The 19,269-nt window shown below is 37.4% G+C and overlaps 1 protein-coding gene across 13 annotated transcripts in view; it reads left to right on the forward strand.

Annotated features, from left to right (window-relative positions):
• The window catches only part of INPP4B (inositol polyphosphate-4-phosphatase type II B), a 428,243-nt gene that overhangs the window by 199,029 nt on the left and 209,945 nt on the right, over positions 1–19,269 (forward strand). For all 13 annotated transcript variants that reach the window (XR_011738872.1, XR_011738873.1, XM_065836253.2 and 10 more), the window contains 4 exons: positions 189–268; positions 10,018–10,129; positions 12,123–12,195; positions 18,625–18,772. Coding sequence is in view for 11 of the 13 variants with exons in the window: in XM_065836253.2 (XP_065692325.2) it covers positions 189–268; positions 10,018–10,129; positions 12,123–12,195; positions 18,625–18,772 (413 nt within the window). In the remaining 2 variants the exon portion in view is untranslated. The remainder of the gene's footprint in view (positions 1–188; positions 269–10,017; positions 10,130–12,122; positions 12,196–18,624; positions 18,773–19,269) is intronic.

Here is a 19,269-nt window from a genome sequence, read left to right on the forward strand (position 1 = left end):
GTTCCTGCCTGTAAAAGGAGAGTTTACAATTTACCGATAACCATACTACAGGTGCATTAAAAATTTCTACTGGATAGTTTGTCAAACTAGTATACTGGAATGTAATATTTTTCTAGGTGCCAAAGAAAGAATTCTAAGTGTGAGACAAAAAAAAGTAACAATGAAAACTTTTCTTCTTTGCTTTATAGCGAAGCTTCCTGGGCTGTACAACTTTTAGAGTAGGAGACTTGGTGAAGTCAAAGGAGCAACAGTTGACCCTCACCCTCAGGTAAGTGTTTTCCTCTCTTGTAAACAATGTTGAATTAATAACCCATGGCATTTGATGATTGCTGCTTGACTGTGTTTGAAACTCCATATTACTTCAGGTATATTAGGTGTCAGCTTGAAGTTCTTCTGTTTCTACCAAGCACAAAAAAAAAAAAAAGTCAAAATGAAATACTAATTCTTTAAACTGGAGCTTGCCATGTGTCAGGTTAGAAAAAGTTAGTAATTTTTTGGTATGATAACCTATGGAAGCATTGCAGGGAACTTGAAGTAGGGGGTGTTCTTTCAAAGTTCTCTTTAGAAAGGAGCATAAGGTTCTCAGTTTAATTTGATGTGTGTGGTTTGAAGAATTAACACTGTACAGTTTGCTGGTTTGGTTACTAGCCATATTTAAAGACAGTGGACCTAATGACTTAAGACTCCTCTCACATGAGATCGGTTGCAGTCTCCTAAACTCATTGTTACATGCAGCCAAAGTCAAATGACAGTGAGGGGGTGATGTGCAACTCTAGTGACACGTTATGGAGCTGCAGGAGAGTCAGAGCCAGTTTTCAAAAACTAGGGCTGGGCTAAGCAGACATTTCTTATAGCTGTGCACTAAAGGAAAAAAACAAAGAGTTTTCACCTGTGATACTGACTTAGTTGGCTTAATATGAATCAAGATACAGATGAAAACTTTTTGAAGGTTAGGGGAAACCTTTCAGGCTGTGATTTTCAGTTTATTCATTAGGCTTTATATAGTGCAGAGATTTTGTTGAGCTGATTTTTGCGAGCACAGTGGAGACTTATTTAGCATTATTGGGTAGGTACAGGTAAGCTTCACAAAACAACTGCCCAAACTCACCATGTTTCTACATAGGCAGAATTTTGGGAGGTAATAAGCTGTGACTGGGAAAACTGAGGTATATAATAGAAGATACCCTGGCAGCTGCTGGTATATATTCTGTCTGGAATATTGTACATAGATGCTGTAGAAATGTTGCTGTATTACATTCCTTATCCTGTGCACATGAAGCCAACCTTGATTTGGCTGAAGGTCCAAATTATGACCCATTCAGTGGTGTTGTAGTAATTTCACCATGTCAAGGACATTTCATTTCTTTGAAAGGGAAACTTATCGAAATATTTTGGTTTTATTACTGCACCTGCCTTCCTATTATAACAATAGTAGTTGCATGTGTGTGTATAGTTAACAGGGCAAAGTTAACAATGCCTTGATTTTTATTGTGATTTTACTTCTGCCAAACACAGACCATGTCACGCCTAACAAGCAGATAACTTTGTTTTCTAACAAAGAAAAATTATCAGATAAAATTGCAGTTGACTAGTCTATATGGAAATGGCTAGATAAAGACATTTCTTTTTGTTTGGGACTTTTGTTGTTTGGGACAAACTTTGCTTGCCCCTCGGATTGACAGAGTGTAGAGTTTCAGGAAACTTTGAAAAGAATAAAGATCTTGTATCTAATCCATCTAATTTGTAAACAGAAAGTTCAGACAGATAACTAATAAGCAATAGATGATAGATTGCCAAGTTAGTTTCAGCTGAACCTCTGTGACTTTTGAGATTTGCTTTTGATTAGTATTTTTAGTCTGGCATGTCTGCTTTGTGCAGCTATCACTAGAAGACAGATATACCGATTCAAATTATTTTGCAGATACATTAAATGGTATTTGGTTTTTTTGTGTGTGTGTGTGTGTGTGTGTGTGTGTGTGTGTGTGTGTGTGTGTGTGTGTGTTCGAGTTTTTTTTGTGGTGTGCTTTTTTTTTTCTTCAGAAAAAAATATCCTAAGCTTTTAAATGTGCGATTATTTTTTTTTTTTTTCCTTCTTTCCTGATTATGGCTACTCAGCAGCACAAGATCAGTAAAAATCATCCACATTTCTTCAATGACAGTTTAACCAGAGTAGTTGAGTAATCTAAACCTGCTTTCCTCTGTTTGTCCTATTATATTAGTAGCCCTGGGAAGGGTAGAAGATATACAAGGGCTTTGTCAGAGCGTGCAATTCTGTTTAGTTCTTGTTGATATACCTTGGATGGGAGTTGACCAGGGAGTGCCTGTGATTTCAAGTTACTTGTTTGTTAGATCTGAAGTGAATATTTAAGGACCCGGAAATAGCTCTATGCTGTGCTCTTTAAATACTGGTGTAATTTGGTTACTTTTTCACTGTGGATTTTTTTTGTGTGTGGTGTTTTTTTTGTTTTGTTTTGGTTTTTGTGTTGTCTTTCTGAGGTACAATGTAACAATGTAAAAGTGTCTTTAAAAGAATGTTCTTGTATTTTTTTTCTCAGTTATTTTGTGGCATACAACTGCAATTCCTTACTGCTGACAAACTGTGCTCTGCTTCCACTCGCTCCCCACCATGGCGCCATAATATTGATTAGGGACACAAGTTACAAAACTTCTGTAAAATGAGTTTTAGTTTTCCATTCTTGCCTCTAAAGGTGCGCTAAACTGATAACTGAGTGTTTACTGTAGATGCGTGCACCCATATCTAATCATCAAAACCTGAACAGGTAAATTTACAGAATTGCTTTGGTGCTGCCAGTGTACGCAACTGGTGTTCACAGAGGAATTTGGCTACTGGAGAGTTGGGATTGCAGTTTCCAATACGAAGTTTATAAAACCAGAAATGCCTTCTGTAGATTTGTTTCATTTTACAATGGTAATACAATGCCACTTGCTTTCAATCTCTCTCATAGGGTTGTGATAATGAACAGATACAAGGGGCTATTGAATAAAACAAAAACCATATTTAATGGCAGAATATTTCATAATATCACCTATATATTGCAGTGCATCCAATTTAAAAAAAAATTAAGCATACATTTCTATTTTAGTAATTAATACTGATTTTTTTTTCAGTTGATTCACATTTTAAGTTCAGTTTAGAGTATCTTTTTGTCATGTCTTTCTTTTAATAACAGCGTAAAGTGTTTTTTTTCCCTTGGTTGAGGTCTATGGTCTTTTGTAAAGGGCTAGCAATTAGTAGTTCCATTAGCTGCTCCCCCTGTGGTGGTAGTTTGCCCTGTTTCCAGGAAGGTCCTCTTTATCTTGGGTGATTTTGGTATGATTTCCTGTAAGTTACATTTAAGAAGAGCCAGGGACAAAGATAATAGTGCTCTTTTTATGCTCTTTGTGAAATTAAGGTACATCTGTCCGAGATGCTTCTCTTCATAGGTAAGTACAAAAGTGTAAGTAGGCTACTTCAGTATGAAACTGGAATAATATCAATACCACTCGGATCCTTTGCCTCCTGTTAGCAGGAACCTTAGAGTGATGGACCTAACAGTGCAAAACCAAGAGTGAGGATGGGAGTATGTGAATTATGCAGAGTATCTGAGCGAATATGTCTATGGATGTCTGATCATGTATTCTACAGACTTTCTTTAAACACATCTCATACTGTGGTAGCTTTCAAAACTTCCAAACCTTTAAATATTGTGCACATTTAAATTAATAAATCAGAGGTCAATATGCGTTTGTTTGTTTTTTTTTTTTTTTTTTTTTTTGAGAAGGGTGGATGAGGGGGGCAGAATTGCTCCTGCTTTATTGTTCTGACTTCTCTACTGGTGGGAATAGCATTCAGACTTCTGGGATTTTTTGCTGAATTAATAGAAGTAATGATCCGTCAGATGCATAGGAGTAGCTGATGCCTTCTTGTTTGTGCAGAAAACTTTTCCGCTTGTAATAACTGTTTCTTGGTTTTTCTATGTTGCTTTGACTTCTTGGACAATATTTATCTATCAACCTGCTTTTTTAGCTGTCTTATTTGTATTACTGTTAGGCAGGAGGAAACCTATTTCCTTTAAATAAAGGAGATAAACCATAGTTATTTTTAGAAAGTTCGGAAAAGTAACGCCAAGACTCCATTAAAAAAGGCCCATTAACTTTCTTCCCTTCTCACACTGTCTCCCAAACACCCTGTAGTTCAGTGGTCCAGAAGACATGTAACTACACTTAAACAGGAGTTACATCACAATGTTTGTCTAACTAGAGAGAATTTGAAAGCAGCATGCTAATTTTTGCAGTCATTTATGTAGTTATAATTTCCTTAGCAAATTATGACTATAAAATACTAGATCTTTGCTATCTTTCCCTAGTAAAATTCAGTACAAGTCTGCCTACAACTAGTTTTGCTTGGACTCCATCCTGAAATTTTCTTGGCTGCTTCATGTCATGTCATCCACCACAGGAAGCAGGTGAACAATTCTTGGCTTTGTAAGCCAGGCATATCTCCCATAGAGTTGAGGCAGAACTTTTTTTGACATGAAGCTAAATCAACAGTACACTGAAATCATGAAAACCAAGAAGGAATTAAACAGTGCAAAACTTTGTCTATTTACCTTAGAATGCAGGAGAACGTGAAGTACCAGTAGACTTGTTTAAAAATGGTATTGTTTGCAATAGGCTCCTCTGTGAATTCATAGCGTCATCCAGTGGTTTGGGGTTGAAGGGACCCTACAGATCCTCTAGTTCCAACCCTTCCTGCCATGGGCAGGGACAGCTTCCACTAGACCAGGTTGCTCAAAGCCCCATCCAACCTGTCATTGGACACTTCCAGGGATGGGGCATCCGTAGCTTTTCTGGGCAACTGTTCCAGTACCTCACCACCCTCATAGGGAAGAATTTCCTCCTTTTATCTGACACAAATCTGCCCTATTTCACTTTAAAGCTATTACCCTTTGTCCTATCACTACATGTCCTTGTAAAAAAAAAATCTCTTTGCAGCTTTCTTGTAGAGCCATTTTAGGTACTGGGAGGCTGCTGTAAGGTCTTCCCGGACCAGAGAGGTGCTGCAGCCCTCTGATTGTCCTTGTGGTCTTCCTCCGGACTCCCTCCAATTCACAGAATAAACATTTCCATTTAAGTCAATATTTTATTGCTGGCATATTTCAAAATACATTGCATCAATGGAGAAAATTATTTTATGACGATTTGTATTTTAGTCTGTACTGGTTGCGTTTGTTGTGTATATTGCACTAGAGAAAGGGGTTGCCTGCTAGACTGAAAACCATGCAGTTTGTTTTTCCGGCTGTCACTTTGTCATTTATAATTAACACAGCTATGGAAATACACAGTCTGCCTCTTTTTCTTTGTGTTCTTTAGCCTTCTTTTTTTTTTTTTTTTAAGAAAGGTATGGCCATGGGAACTAATTAGCAGGCTTAAATTTGCATATTCAATGTGCAGCAGTGAGACTTGAGAACAGTATTGGAGGCAAACTGCTGCTATTGTTAATCCATCTAATTCACCTGCTTTGCCGCTGCTACCTTGGTACCTTCTTTGTCTCCGGATGCCTGGGTCAACCTGTTATCACCAGAAGTGTTTAGGTGGGCAGTTGTTCCTGCGGCTTGTGATGGTGCTGGCTAGCTCCTTCCTTCATGTTTGAGGGAACTCATACTGTCTTGGTGGTCCGTAAGAACCTGGGATGGTAACAAAATCCGTGTGTGTAATGAACTTTAAATTAATATTACAGGCATTAGTAAGTAATTGTAGTTTTAAACCTGAGCAGATTGCGTGAAGGCTTTGAAAGTCTCTGGGTCTGGCTCTGAGTAGAGCAACAGTGTTGATTTTAACACTGATAGAAGTATCATTATTAAGTTCGGAACATACTGTTTCACTCAGAATCATCTCCCCAAAGTTCATGAGCAGATGTGACCTTGGTGACTACAACATAGGTGAGTGCAAGCTGTCACAGGGTTATGGCTGTGGTAGGTGGAGCGAGCACTGCAGTATGCAGTCATGTTGGAATGAACAGTCAGGGATAGACTGAAACATTGCCAGCTTTACTACTGAAGCCTGCATCCTATGATCCTGCATTCTAAATCTGGTTTAGAAATCACTCTTCCAACACTTTGTCTCCTTTCCGTTGGTCATATTCCAAATGCACGTCCTCTATGAACAATTGGTGCTCCTAGTCCCAGGCTGCTAAAAAAACCCCAGCAGTTTTCCAACTCTGTAAGCCTGCTAGATTTTGAGCTATATCTGGACTTCTTCACAGTGTCACTATTAAAAAAATTTCTATTGATATATTCCCCATCCCCACTGTCCCTGTGCAGGTTTACCAAGGTGTAATCCTTTGTCCTGTGGGTCTGTCAGGTATCTTGTCTCATGACTGTAAGCAAATTGATGCAAGGACAGTCCTCACAGCACCATGTGTGTGCAGAGTGTGCTTTTCAGCTTTATTAAACTACAGCAAATAAGCTGATTCTATCCTAATGCATTATGAAGTATCCTAAAACCAGTTAATTATTTTCCTCATGCTTTGGTGTGACGTGTATACACGTATGTTTGCAGTCCTGTTTCTGTTAATGCGAAGTACAATAATATAGGTTTTTATCTTACTGAAGAGTGATCCCTAGGCTTTTTTTTTGTTTTCCGTACTGCATCTTTTCTGTTTCTCACTTTTAATTTTCTTTCAAGCAGAATTTTAATCTCAGGATGCTGCTTGATAGTTTTAAATGCATTAACTGTCTGTGGTTTGAAGACTCTCATACACCAGTGGTATTATAAATACACAGTGTCTGACAGCTAATGACGGTTTCTCTCTGGACATTTATAGAGCTCTTTGATTTGTGTGTCTCTAGCATTCAAAAGAAACCTTGTATGTTTGTTGGTTTTCTGGTTTTGTGGTGCTTTTTTTTTTTTTTTTTCTTTTAAATTGTGTTTCATATTTCCATGTGGAAAGATAAGAACACTGGAGGAAGGAGTACAACTACAATGCAACAGTCCCACTGTTTAGTTATATTCTGTTGCTTTGCTTTCGCTTGTAGATACTATATGTTTCAAATTGCAATATTAGGTATGTATTAGACCAGAACAAGAGGTATTTTGAGAAGAAAATCATTGAAAAAAAAATGACATGAAGTGAAATTAGATAAGTTGTATTTTTAAACACGTATGGAGAAAGCATCCAAATACGTAGCGCTGCTCATGCAGGCAAGCAGTGCAGTGCTCGCTGCCAGACTGATTCCACGTCTGTAGTAACAGTAACGAGGAGGAATATTTAGTGTTCTAAAGAAAGAGAGACAAGGATTGAGAAAACATAACTGGCATTTCAATTTTGTTTTACTGGAGCGATATGCCTTGTTGGCTGGTACTGGTTCATTTGAAAATTGAGCTCTGTTTTTCTCAACATTTGTTTTATACTTTTAATTTGCCATGATGTAATTGAAAATCAGGTCTGTTTTATGTAGGTCAGTCTCAGACGTGCAGGTCTCTTTGGCCTTGAGAAAAATGTGTTCTCTAAAAAAATGATGGGTAGGATTTTACTTCTGGAAGTGAAGTGAATGCAGTGTTTTTCTTTCAGACCAGGATAACAGCAAAGCGCTATTGCATGTTTAAGTCAGCTGGATGATGAGCTTGTCCATTTGACACTTTGATGGGGACTTGTTCAGCTGTTGAAAAATTTTCTGTCTTCTAGCCACACATTTACTCTGATTTTTAAAGTTACATGTGATCTGCCAGGATCTGTTATATTCCCTTTCTCCTTGACAATGCTGTAGTCCATTTGTTGCAGTAGCCTGCTTGCGTGCTAGTTTGATGCAGGAAGGAGAAAACAAAGTCAAACCACTAAGCTGTAGCAAGCCAGGGGAATGTCCTTCAGAATTTTGAAATCTATGAGAACAACTTATGCACTTTTGCTCATAAACACCCTTTGGACATGGAACCCTTCTTCCTCGTTACTTTTATTTCTTTTGTGTTCCTTGTTAATTAATGTAGGCTTCTTTGGTTGCAGGGCTATCTGGAATTGGTTCATTTTTAGTCAGTCCTTTATTGTCATTAATGAATTTGACTTGGAGCAAATGAAATAGTGGCACATGTAAAATGTGAATGTGTATTTTGCAAAGTTTTATATAAGAACATATTTAATTTGTATAGTTGCAAGATGAGCATATTCTACTGAGTTGCCTGCTAAGGCATAATGGTTTGCAACCAAAATAATTATTTAAATCTGAAACTTGCGGGCACCTATATTTGGAGACTTTACTCTAAAAAAATGAAAGTTTTGATTTAGCATGCTAAATAAGTATCCATGCCTCATGTCCCTGCTCATGGCAGGGGGGTTGGACTAGATGACCTTTGAAGGCTCCTTCCAACCCAAACTATTTTATGATTCTAATAAAAGACTAATGCATGTGCTTGACTGTGTAAAGAACTGGCATTCTCTGGCTCAATTAAGGCTTTATACTGCGTGCAGAAATATAGATTATGTAAAATTGTGGGATCCCAATGCAGAGATGGGGTCCCCCCGCCTGGGGCATGAGTGAGCGCTCCAGGAACGCCTGCCCTTGGCAGAATGCAGCTCAACAAAGCTGAGCGGGGTCTGCCCTGCCCAAGAGACACTGGGTGTTGGGACGATGCTGCTTGGGGGACTCAGGGTACTCACGGCAGTGGGGATTTGCCTGTGGAGCCCTCCAGCCCCTTCCACACCAGTGGGGCCCAGGGTGGTACCTGTGCCTTGTCCCACAGCCTGCAGGCAGGTGTTGTGGGCTACAGGCTTCTCCTAGTCTGGAAATGAGGAAAAGGGTAGTTGTGGGATTTTTTTCCCTTCCTTTAAGGTAAGGACAGGGTTTTTTTACGTTCTGGAAGGGTGTCTGTGTTGAAAGGGCATTTGGATGTTTTCCTGTAGCGAGGATTGTCCTAGGAATGTGACAGTTTTCAACGGAAACACTTTTTTCTAATATTACTGTTTCTGAAAGTAATTTTTTCTTGTTTATTGTCAGCCCTCTAGTCCCTCTTCTATGCATCCCTTTGTTCTGCTTCATCACTTTTCATCTTTGCTTCTGAGATTATACACAGTATTGCCCCAAACCCATTTATTTTCTTTCTTCTTCCTCTCTGTGCTTTGCAATTCTGCTAAACTTATTATCATCCTTTCCTTTTGCCAATTTTTGCTTGGTGGTGGTTGTTGTTACACTTTCCTCATTATTGTTAAATGGTCTGTTACCCTTTTTTCCTTTTAAAAAATCCAGCTGTTCAGAATAAGCCAGGAGAGATAGACTGTGCCATTAGCCTTGGTATTTTGAGTAATGTTTAGCTACTGGTAAAAGCTGAAAAATCATTTGGTATCCTTTTGAATATCTTTGTTTCTTCCCAAAGGTAGTAAGCAGTATTCTTTGTTTGGATATGTAAATCTGAATAGCTATTTATTTTTGCATGATTGGAAGTAAACTATTTGCAGAAACGATAATAGAGGAATTAACCTGAAATGCTGTTATCTTTTTCCATGTAGTTAAAGAAATGGGACTGATTCTAAATAATTACTCTGCAGAGGGGCTACAAAGGAAAAGTGATATTCAGATTAGTTTATTTTGGTTTAGCAGCAGGTTTGTTAATATACTGAGCCTGTCCTTTCTTTGCAGATCATGTTAGGCAACAAAGCAGTGTACTGTGCAGTGAGATTGCAGGTCATAAGTGGGGTATTGGTGCAAAACCTTACAGCCTGATGGTTGACAGACAGAATAATGTTTAGAATGAAAAATTCTCAATGTTTGTGGATTCTTCCACCATTTATAGCACTTACCCATCCTCAGTTTCATGATGAAAACTTTCATTGCTATAAACAATTTGGAGAAAATACAATATACCTTGTTACAATTTGCTTTATGATTTGAAATAATGAGTTCCATACAGGTGACTGTGGGTATACTGACTAGACAGGGGTCTAAATGTTTACTGACAATATTTTTGTCAATATTATTCAAGGAATGTGATGCTGTAGATTACCTAATGTCGTGGGTTTTTTCCTAGGACTTCTGATGGTGGAAAGACAGTTGGTACCATTGAAGTCAATCTTGTGAAGATGGGAGAGCTAGAGGATGGAGAAACGGACCACGTCACAACAGACTCCCAGGATCAAAAGGTAAAAACCCCAGTTCATTGTACAAAGTTAATCAGAATGATCAGCTGTACCAGGTGCCTAAATTACTATTTCTGAATCGGCTGAAATACATAATCAAAAATTTCTGGAATAAAATACTATGTACACCTCATCTCCCTAAACTAAGAATACTTCTTGGAAACGTGCAGAGTACTACTCTATCCTCACTTTCCTAGTCCCTTCCCTTCTTTAGGAAAAGTTGATTTTCACCTCAACTGACCATATTTAATCACTCCTGATCAAAAAAACTGTCCATAAAGACACCATAGATCTGATTTTTTTTTCCTTTGGACAGTTCCTCTGTTTTGTGCCCTTGAAGTCCTGTTCATGTGGATTTTTATGTGCAACCCGTGCCCACTATACTGAAAACCTGGAAAGGATGACAGACAGGCAAGCCAAAGAAGAGGTGAATCCCCTTGCGAAGGAGCATGTGTACTGCTATTACACTGTGGTGCATTCTGCTCTTTATGAAAAAAAGAGACTTGAGATAATGCTGTGGGGAATGTAAAATTAAGGACTGCATTTTTTTGTTTGTTTGGAAGTAACGTAAAAGAATGTATTTTTGGAGAGAAGGGTCTTATTCTGAACATCTTTTCTGCTCTGCTAAAACAGTATGCCTTTTGGACCAGACTCTGAGGATAGATTTTACAGTTCTTTTTTCACCGTTCTTCCCAAGGGACCTCAGCGCCCTTTTAAAACAATGGACCAGTGGGACTAGTTCCAAAGAAGCCAACACACACTGTGAAATCTTTCTGGTTTTGTACTATAAATCTTCTACAAGATACAACATGAGCTGTCTTTTCAGTGTTCTCCTTTGTTTTTTTTTTTCTTTTTTTTTCCCGTCTGTTTCCAAGTGTGGAAAGAGACATCTCACAGTTATTTGAGATGTAATTAATGAGCTGTGTCTAGCTTCGGGGAGCCAGAAGCTTTTAATAGCATCTTTCTAGGAGGTTGTAATAGTTCTCAAGAAAGACTGACCTTGTGAGAACTGTATTTTCTGGGGTCTTTAAAAGAGTTCTTGGTTCTTATGGATTAGTTCCATCTTGGTGTTGCATCAGAGAGTCTTGGTTTATATGCTCATGGTAAGGATGGAATTGTGAGAATATAGAGGTACTGAATTCAGAGAAATAATTTCTGAATTAGGTTTGCTGACTCATTAGATAAACTACATGCAGGTAATTTCTCGTGAAGGAGTAAGGTGTTAGTTAAATCTGAGACATCAGTTCACAGAGAGTACATTATGTCTTGCTCTTTGCTTTCAGCTCTGCAAGAGAACATCTAGAAACTGGGGAAGCCCCAGGATCAGAGCTCCCTGTCACCTTTAGAGGCTGCCTATTGGTGTATTTGTGTTGCTATCTATTGCTGTGTTTGGGTTAGTGTGTGTGCTTTTTTTTTTTCCTTCCTTTTTTCTCCTGACTGTGCGAGGAAGTAGCATTAAAAATATTCACCCTGTAGTACATTAACATAGGTTTACATGGGTTGATTTTTTTGTAAAGTTTTTGTACTTTTTCACTAATCATAAAGGAGGAATCTTCTAATTCACTTGTATAACAGATTACTTTTATCACAAACCATAAGCACATTTTAAAGACTTTTGGTGGTTCCTGCTTTTCTCTTGTTTAAAAATTCACAAACTGCTTCCTGCCACTGTGTGTAGGAAAACTGCATTGTTAAAAGAAACCTCCCTGAAAGCACAGATCTTGTCAAAAATTATTTTAACCTCTGCCATTGTATTGGTAGGAAACCTTCCTGTTTTATTATGGAATAGCTGATCATGTTTTGCCATTTCCTCTGCTATAATTCTGATTGTGTTGCAGTGTACTGGAACAGAAATATGAAAAGAGAAATGCAAATGATAAGGGTTGGGAAGTTATATCATCAGTGATGGTTTGTTTCAGTCTGCTATTTATAAACTGCTATGAATTTCCTTGTGACACCCGAATGTGTTACATTTGTGGTTGCATTTCTTTTGTAGTGTGCATTGTTTCGTGAATGTACAGCCCCTGAAGGCATAAGTGGTAAAGACAACTTGCCTTCATTAAATGCAGGTAAGTATTCTAATATGCATAGAAGATGACTGTTGCAACACTATGTTAGATCCTGAAGAAATCCCAAAGATTTGGGGCAGAGTTCTTAAAAGATTCTTCAAATGATGAACACATTTTTAAGATTAATATTTTAATGTTTTGTACATGTTTGATGGTATCATTTTACTGCGAAGCATGGCAAAAACTTTCAGAAATGTCAATTATGCTTTCTGAAACACTGCTAAAATCTCCCACTCTGTCATTTTTACTGTTCAATGATTTTCAAGACTGTCAGTGACTTCAGTGGGCATGGAATTAACCTCATAAGTTTTCATCATGTCATTGCATGACATTCCGTTAAAGTAATTATGCATTATTTGCAACTAAATACCCTGGAGAATTAATCTCTCTCATAGCTGATGAAGTGGCAATTTCAGTTTGATCTGGAAGCTGAATGTCCTAAAATGACAGAAGCTGTTGGCAACGCATTCTCAATTCTAGGTCAACTCTGGGCTTCAGTGTACAGTGTTCCACCAGATCTGTTTCTCTTTCATTAAACTGAGAAATATTACATGCTGATATGCTGCACCGTAAAAGTTTTATTAGCCCAAGTTTATGAATCTCCATTACTCTGCAGTAACAATGTCACAAATAAGTTATATGGGTCATCTGTGCAACCACAGTACTGTCAAGAATTCTGTGTATTTGTTGCATACAGTTGAAGAGAAACGTTACTGAAGTTTTAAAACCTTGAGTGGAACTTCTTCATATGACTTCACTGATAGGAGAGGAGACTTATTAGACTACTTTTGCAGTCCGAAGGAAGCACTAAAAACCTCCGAAAAATAGGTTTTTCCATGTATGTGTGAATGCTGTAATTTTTTCGTATGATTTGAGACTAGGTCAGAAGCAGAGAAAAATTTCTTTTTCAAAACTGCCTTTTCATCAGCTCAATGTAAGGCTAGATAAGTTTGTGAAAGAGATATTCATTAAGAATGACTAGTTTCCCAGAAACTACATATGGTTCCAGAAATTCCTCAATTGCAAATAGCTGGAGGCAGAGAAGAGTATCTTCCATCTCTAAGTATCTATTTATGGCTCTTTTTGGAGACAAGGTACAGAGCCAGCTGAACTCAGTGCAGCTGTTCTTTGATTCTGATTCTGTGTGTCACCCAGATAAGTGGGTCTTAAAGAAATGGCATTTCTGTTCAGACAAAATGTTAGTGATTCACAACTGTGGTGTTTTTTTTTTTTTTTTAGTTCTTTCTCCCCGCTCCCCATGTTGGGTGGGTTTGATTGGAGTTTTTCCTTGTGGTGGTTGTTTTTGTGTCTTTTTGTTTGAGGTTTTTTTGGTTTTGTTTTGTAGGGTTTTTCAAATTATTTTTTGTTTGTTTTTGTTTTAATGGGTAAGTACTGTAGTTTGGCAAATGTATTTTGTTGGAACTGCTGGAACTTCCAAAGTAGATGCCATTTTTATGAATAATGAAATTTAGAGCGCTTCGTCGAGAGTATTTGCATGTGATTCTACAGTATACCTAGACAGTGCTTAACATTTCTACATTTATTACTTTGGTATACAAACACACAACAAGAACGAAAAAACACACCCAAAATTGCAAGGGTTTATGAAGTCAAACATGCTATGGGGATTTTGTCTTTTTTTTTTTTTTTTTTTTAATTTTTCCTCTGAAAGTTGAGAGGAAAGAGCACAACCACAGATGCACGTACAAGAAGTGACAGCACGCAGGATATTGGAAAGAGTTTTCAGTCAGAGGAAGTTTGTTCTAATAAGTCCTTGTTTCAGTCTGTTTCCTGTGCTTGTGATTTCCTCTTCTCACTCCAGTGCTGCCTCCAGGTTGTGTCAGTCCCACTTTTTCTATCAAATTCACATTTTCTTGGCAAGTTTTAGCTTTTTTTTGTTTGGTTGTTTTTTTTAGTACTGGCCAACCAGTCCGACTTCTTCCCCAGCAGGTCTCTCTGCCTGGGCTTCTTGTGTCTCAAAGCCCTTGGTGTTGCCTGGAGATGGGCTGTGGTTACCAGTGCTGCCCTGAAGTGTTTTTCACCCCACACCAGCTCTGCCCAGAAGCGTATTCATCCAGTCTGTATGGATGACATGTGCACAGTTTTGTTGGTATTAGAAACTGGGAAGGATGCCAGAATTGTCAATAAAGGTAGACCTTGGTGCATGAGTGAGCTGTTAAGTTTAAGTTTTGAGTTTTTACATACCGGGATTTCTTTCTCAAGACTATATTGTTGTCAGGTCTGGATGAATAGCCATGGATATGGTAAAATGCACATCTCTGTAAAAGATTTACTGTCAAAATTCAAATTTATAAAGCACAGGACTTTCATAATTCTGACATCAAAGACCATCCTGCGTTTTTTCTGGCCTCATTCTATGTGCAACTGGACCATTTTAACTGAAAATTTTGAAAAATTATCTGTTTAAGCCAGACAGATTTCAACGTGGCAGGATTAGAGGCAATCAAAAACAAGGACTGAGGGGAAAAGGAACAATATCAGTAATGTGGCAGAAGTTGATGTTATCAGGTTGCCTGTAATATTGCCTGCACTACTTTCCCTGCAGTGTACATACAGAGCTATCTATAGTACAGTATATATTCTCTATACGTATGTGCTTAGTACATGTGTACACTGTTGTAAAGATTTCTGATTCTTCCTGTCTCATGTTGTTCATGAGGCCTTCAAAACTTACGAAACTGAAAAAATACCCCGATATGAATCTTCAAGCCTGTAGGCATAGATGCATGTTGGCACTCTTCTGTAATTTAAATCTTAATGTAAGGAACTAGCAGCCCTCAAGTGAATTATGAGGCACTTACTCAGTGAGTGGGAATGAGCATCATATTTCATAGAAGCTTATCACTATTCCATTTAAACCCCAAGAGATTGAATTTATATGTCTTAAAATTCAGTTATTTATTTACAACACTGGAGAGTTCGTCAATTGTTTGTGTGTAAACATATTGCATTTTACAAAAAAAAAAGGAATAAAGGTAATTGAAATTAAGTAAAAATTAAGAAAGTTGAAATTATCCTCCTGAGATGGAATGTGTAATACACCTACGCTACAAAGGAAGATATAAATAGAAGCACTGTTAGTAAATTAGCACATGGTAGTGGTGTGCTTTGATCTATGTTCGAAGTGGAACAAAAAACCACAGTATTCAGTCTTTTATTACTTTATTTTACTTGCAGGGGAAGCAGTGTGAAGGATATTGCATGGAATAAGAAGCACAGACGTCTTTAAGTTTAAAAATGATAATATCCAAAAATACGGATGGTTAAATAAATGACATTGGCTTTTAGGCTTCATGCTATAGAGAAAGGCTTTGATTTTTTTTTCCCTCATTTTAAGCACTGCAGTTCATCTCATCTTTTTGTTTTGTTTTCAGCACTTTTTATGATCAGTGTCTAAATTCAGGAAGAACTACCTTTATGAAACTTGCGTTCGTTTTAATAAGTGGTTTTTATAAGAGCCAAACCTAGTTTTGCTGTTTTTAATATTTGTGTGGTTTTACATGCCTTCTGGATTTATTTTGTAGACAACTTGTTGTAATGAGAAAGCAGTTCTTATTGTAATTAGAAAGACAAACACATCTGAGATGGAATCACACGATTTCGCTGTTTCTGTGTAAGAAAATCATATTGTGTGGCTTTTTTTTACAATCTCCAGCATTAGCAATACTGCAAATAGGATTTGTTTGGATTCCTTGTGAAAACAAAATTCTGAGACTTTTCTCTGTTTTTTGTAAATGAAGTTTTCTTCATAAACCCATGGAGAGATGTTCTGGCCCTTTTTTAAAACTTTCAGCACAGTTGAGATTATCTCCATCTGAAAATTCAGTCTTGGAGGTAGTACCTGAAGAGTAGTTTAATAATTCTAACAATGATAAAAGTCACAAGTTAGGATCGACATGTTTGGAGTGACTCCTAGTTGCCCATGTTATACCATGATGCAGTCATGTTATTTCTTTTGTTTAGTGTGTTTAGGCTTTGTTTTGTTGTGTTTGGTTTTTTTTAATGTGTGTGTGTGCTTGGTTTTGTTTGTGTGGGGCTTTTTGTGTGTGGGGGGGGTGTTCTTTCTTTTACTGTGATGATGAAAGTGGGGAAATGGGAGGAAAGACACTGTGGAGCTATACATATGTGGATTAGGTTCTCACAGACGAATGTAGCTTTTTGAATGTAATAAATTCTGTAATAGATTCTGACTGCAAATTTAAAGGCAGTTCCTGGGAAAACATCCTTGGATAACTTCTTAGGAAGTAGAAATTAAAAGGTAAAATAGATAAAAGAGCCGTTGTCACTTGAAATGTTAAAAAAGTATCAGCCTACTTCCTAATGAACAGGTTGTACTACCAAAAGCCCCCACAAAACAACCACAAACCAAACCAACCAACCAACCAACCCCACAACTGAAACTTATAATCTGTTTTGGCAGGTTTGTGATTAAGGGAAGACCTGAATTAGCCAAGTTTCTTGAGTGCTCCCCCTGACTTCTGAAGGTTGTCCTTCTGTGTCTTGTTAATTGATGATGATCAGTGCCATGTATCTACTTTGTAGATTGACAGAGGCTGTCAGTAGTATTGAAAAAAAATATTTAATTAATTAGAAGAATCTCAGCAAAAGAAAAGGAAAATAGGAAAGCATTACAGCATGTTCTGATTAAGTAATATAATAAAGCCCGGGCACTGAGTGTAAGTTGTTCACAGCCACAGAACTTGGAGATCCATTTTTGTAGTGGACAATAGTAAGTCTGTGCGCTGAGGATTCGCAGGCTGTAAAATGCGTGTAGAGGTGTTTAAGCATTGTGGTATTTGGGGTTTTAGTAGTAAACAAAAATTGATGTTATTAATATGCTATGGCTATCAATCATAATTTCACAATAGTAACTCAGAATTTGGTTTTTTAGGTAAAAATCGCTAATAAATAAAAACATAGTTACTCTAAAAAGACTTCCGATTTCCCATCAAGACTGGTGATTAGAGATCTCAGTAGACTGATGGGAATAGAAAACAATACATCTGCAATTACTTAAATATGAATATTTATAACATTTTTTATGAGTTGCCAACAGCCATTTTAGTGCAGATATCTGTGAATCTGTGGTGCTATTTTAGTCCTTTCCTGAAGAACTTCTGTTAAAGAACAGTTTAATTAGATAGACAAGACAGTTTGTGTACCTTCGATAACTTGGTCTGTGTTTTTCATTCTCTATAAATCAGTTTACATGGGCAATAACGGTGACAATGAGTTGTGAAGCTGAAATTTCTATTAGTAGGTGTCATTTTGTCAGCAACAGTTTCCTCACAGCGCACATGGGAAATGTGTTCCTTTGAGTTATAGACCATTCAGTGGCAGATCAATGGGAGGCTGATCCAAGACAGATTTTTCCAGAAGGCTGATAGAAAAGTACTGTTGGAGGATTTGGATGGCTGTCCAAAGTCATTCTGAGTTAGGAAGCAGTGGATGTGTGTGTGTGTGTGTGTGTGTGTGTGTGTGTGTGTGTGTGTGTGTTAAATGGCAATCATTTGTCTCTCTGTAAGCTTAGGAATGGAGTCAAACAAAACTTTTCTTTCTTAGATGTTTTCCTGTTTGCTTTTTCTTGAAAATCAGTTAAAAGTAGGAGGTGGAAAAAAAATTAAAAGGAGAAAATAGACATTTTCCACTTTTTATTATAGAGCAAATGAATGGAAACATAGCCAACATGTGAGAGCTTCAAGATAAAACAACGTGGTGGGTTTTAAGCAAAACCTCCCAAGACATGGAGTAGGTTAATTTTCCTATGTCAGGTTACAGCAGTGATATAAGAACAGTGTATGTAACAGTGTGTAGTGGCAGTCTTGACCATGTCAATGATCAAGTTGCCTTTAAAATGGCTCTAAAATGGCATCCTCTTGACTGTGTCAGCTGATTTTAATGTAGCTGCACACCATCTATTTGTGTTAATGACTCCTGTGTGTACGTATCACCGAGAAGCATCAGATCTAGCTTAACGCTGAAGGATGCTTCACTTGTGCCATGTAATTTCTTAGCAATGTGAGCGATTCTAGCAGATGGTAAGTGGTGACATTGACTATGTGTGAGTTCATTGTTTAATTGAGCATTCTGTTTTTCCTGACTATATCTTAAGTGTAAGAACAGAGAAGGTAATTTACATTCTCACTACACTGAAATGCTAAATTCACAGGATATCTACTATGTGGGTAAAATGTGATTTATATACTACACCAGTAATTCTTTGTCCTTTACATGCTGCTATAATAAATAAAAAAATAACGGTTTTAATACAATTTTAATGGTTCTAAAATTAATTCTGGAAGCAAGGGGGGGAAATAATACATTATTTTTGGATGAAATTGCTGTCATAAATTTTCACAGTGTCATACAACCACAGTACAGTAATGATATAATTTTTCCTCTCTGCAGTGTTAAAAAACCCCATCTGTAAGTTGTATAGATTCCCTACTTCTGACAACAAGTGGATGCGGATCCGGGAACAGATGGCTGAGACCACCCTCTCTTTCCATGTTCCTAAAGAACTGATCAATCTGCACATAAAGGAGGATATGAGAAGGTAAGGAAGAAGTAGTAGGGGTAGTAAACACTAAATTTTATTTTTCTGGTTTGGAATAATGCAAGTGATGAGCTAAAAATATTAATTTGTAGTATGAGACAGGCAAAACATAGTGATCTTTTTGGCTGATAATAATTGACAGCTGTAACTGAACAACAGAATTGATTGCTCAGAATTTTAAAGACTCCAGTGATTTCATGAGTGTATTGGAGTGCGGATGTGACTTAAATGTGGAAGCATCAACATTTAGTTAACAATATAAATATTCTGAAAAGTTAACATTTTATAAAGAAACAACACATGACAAGGGTGTGAACTACATTGTAGTGTGTTTGTCTTTCTATCTGGGCACTGCTAATATCACAGACAAACATGCAACCAATGGGAAGTGACATTTGTGCTTAAAAAGGAGCACTGAGAATATAAATCACATTAATGTAAATTAGTTGGCATAAGAAAAGGATACCAAAGTAAATGCAAGTTGGAAACATTTGCTC

This window comes from Patagioenas fasciata, chromosome 4 (genome assembly GCF_037038585.1).
Source record: "Patagioenas fasciata isolate bPatFas1 chromosome 4, bPatFas1.hap1, whole genome shotgun sequence".
In the NCBI taxonomy this organism is placed as follows: Eukaryota; Metazoa; Chordata; class Aves; order Columbiformes; family Columbidae; genus Patagioenas; species Patagioenas fasciata.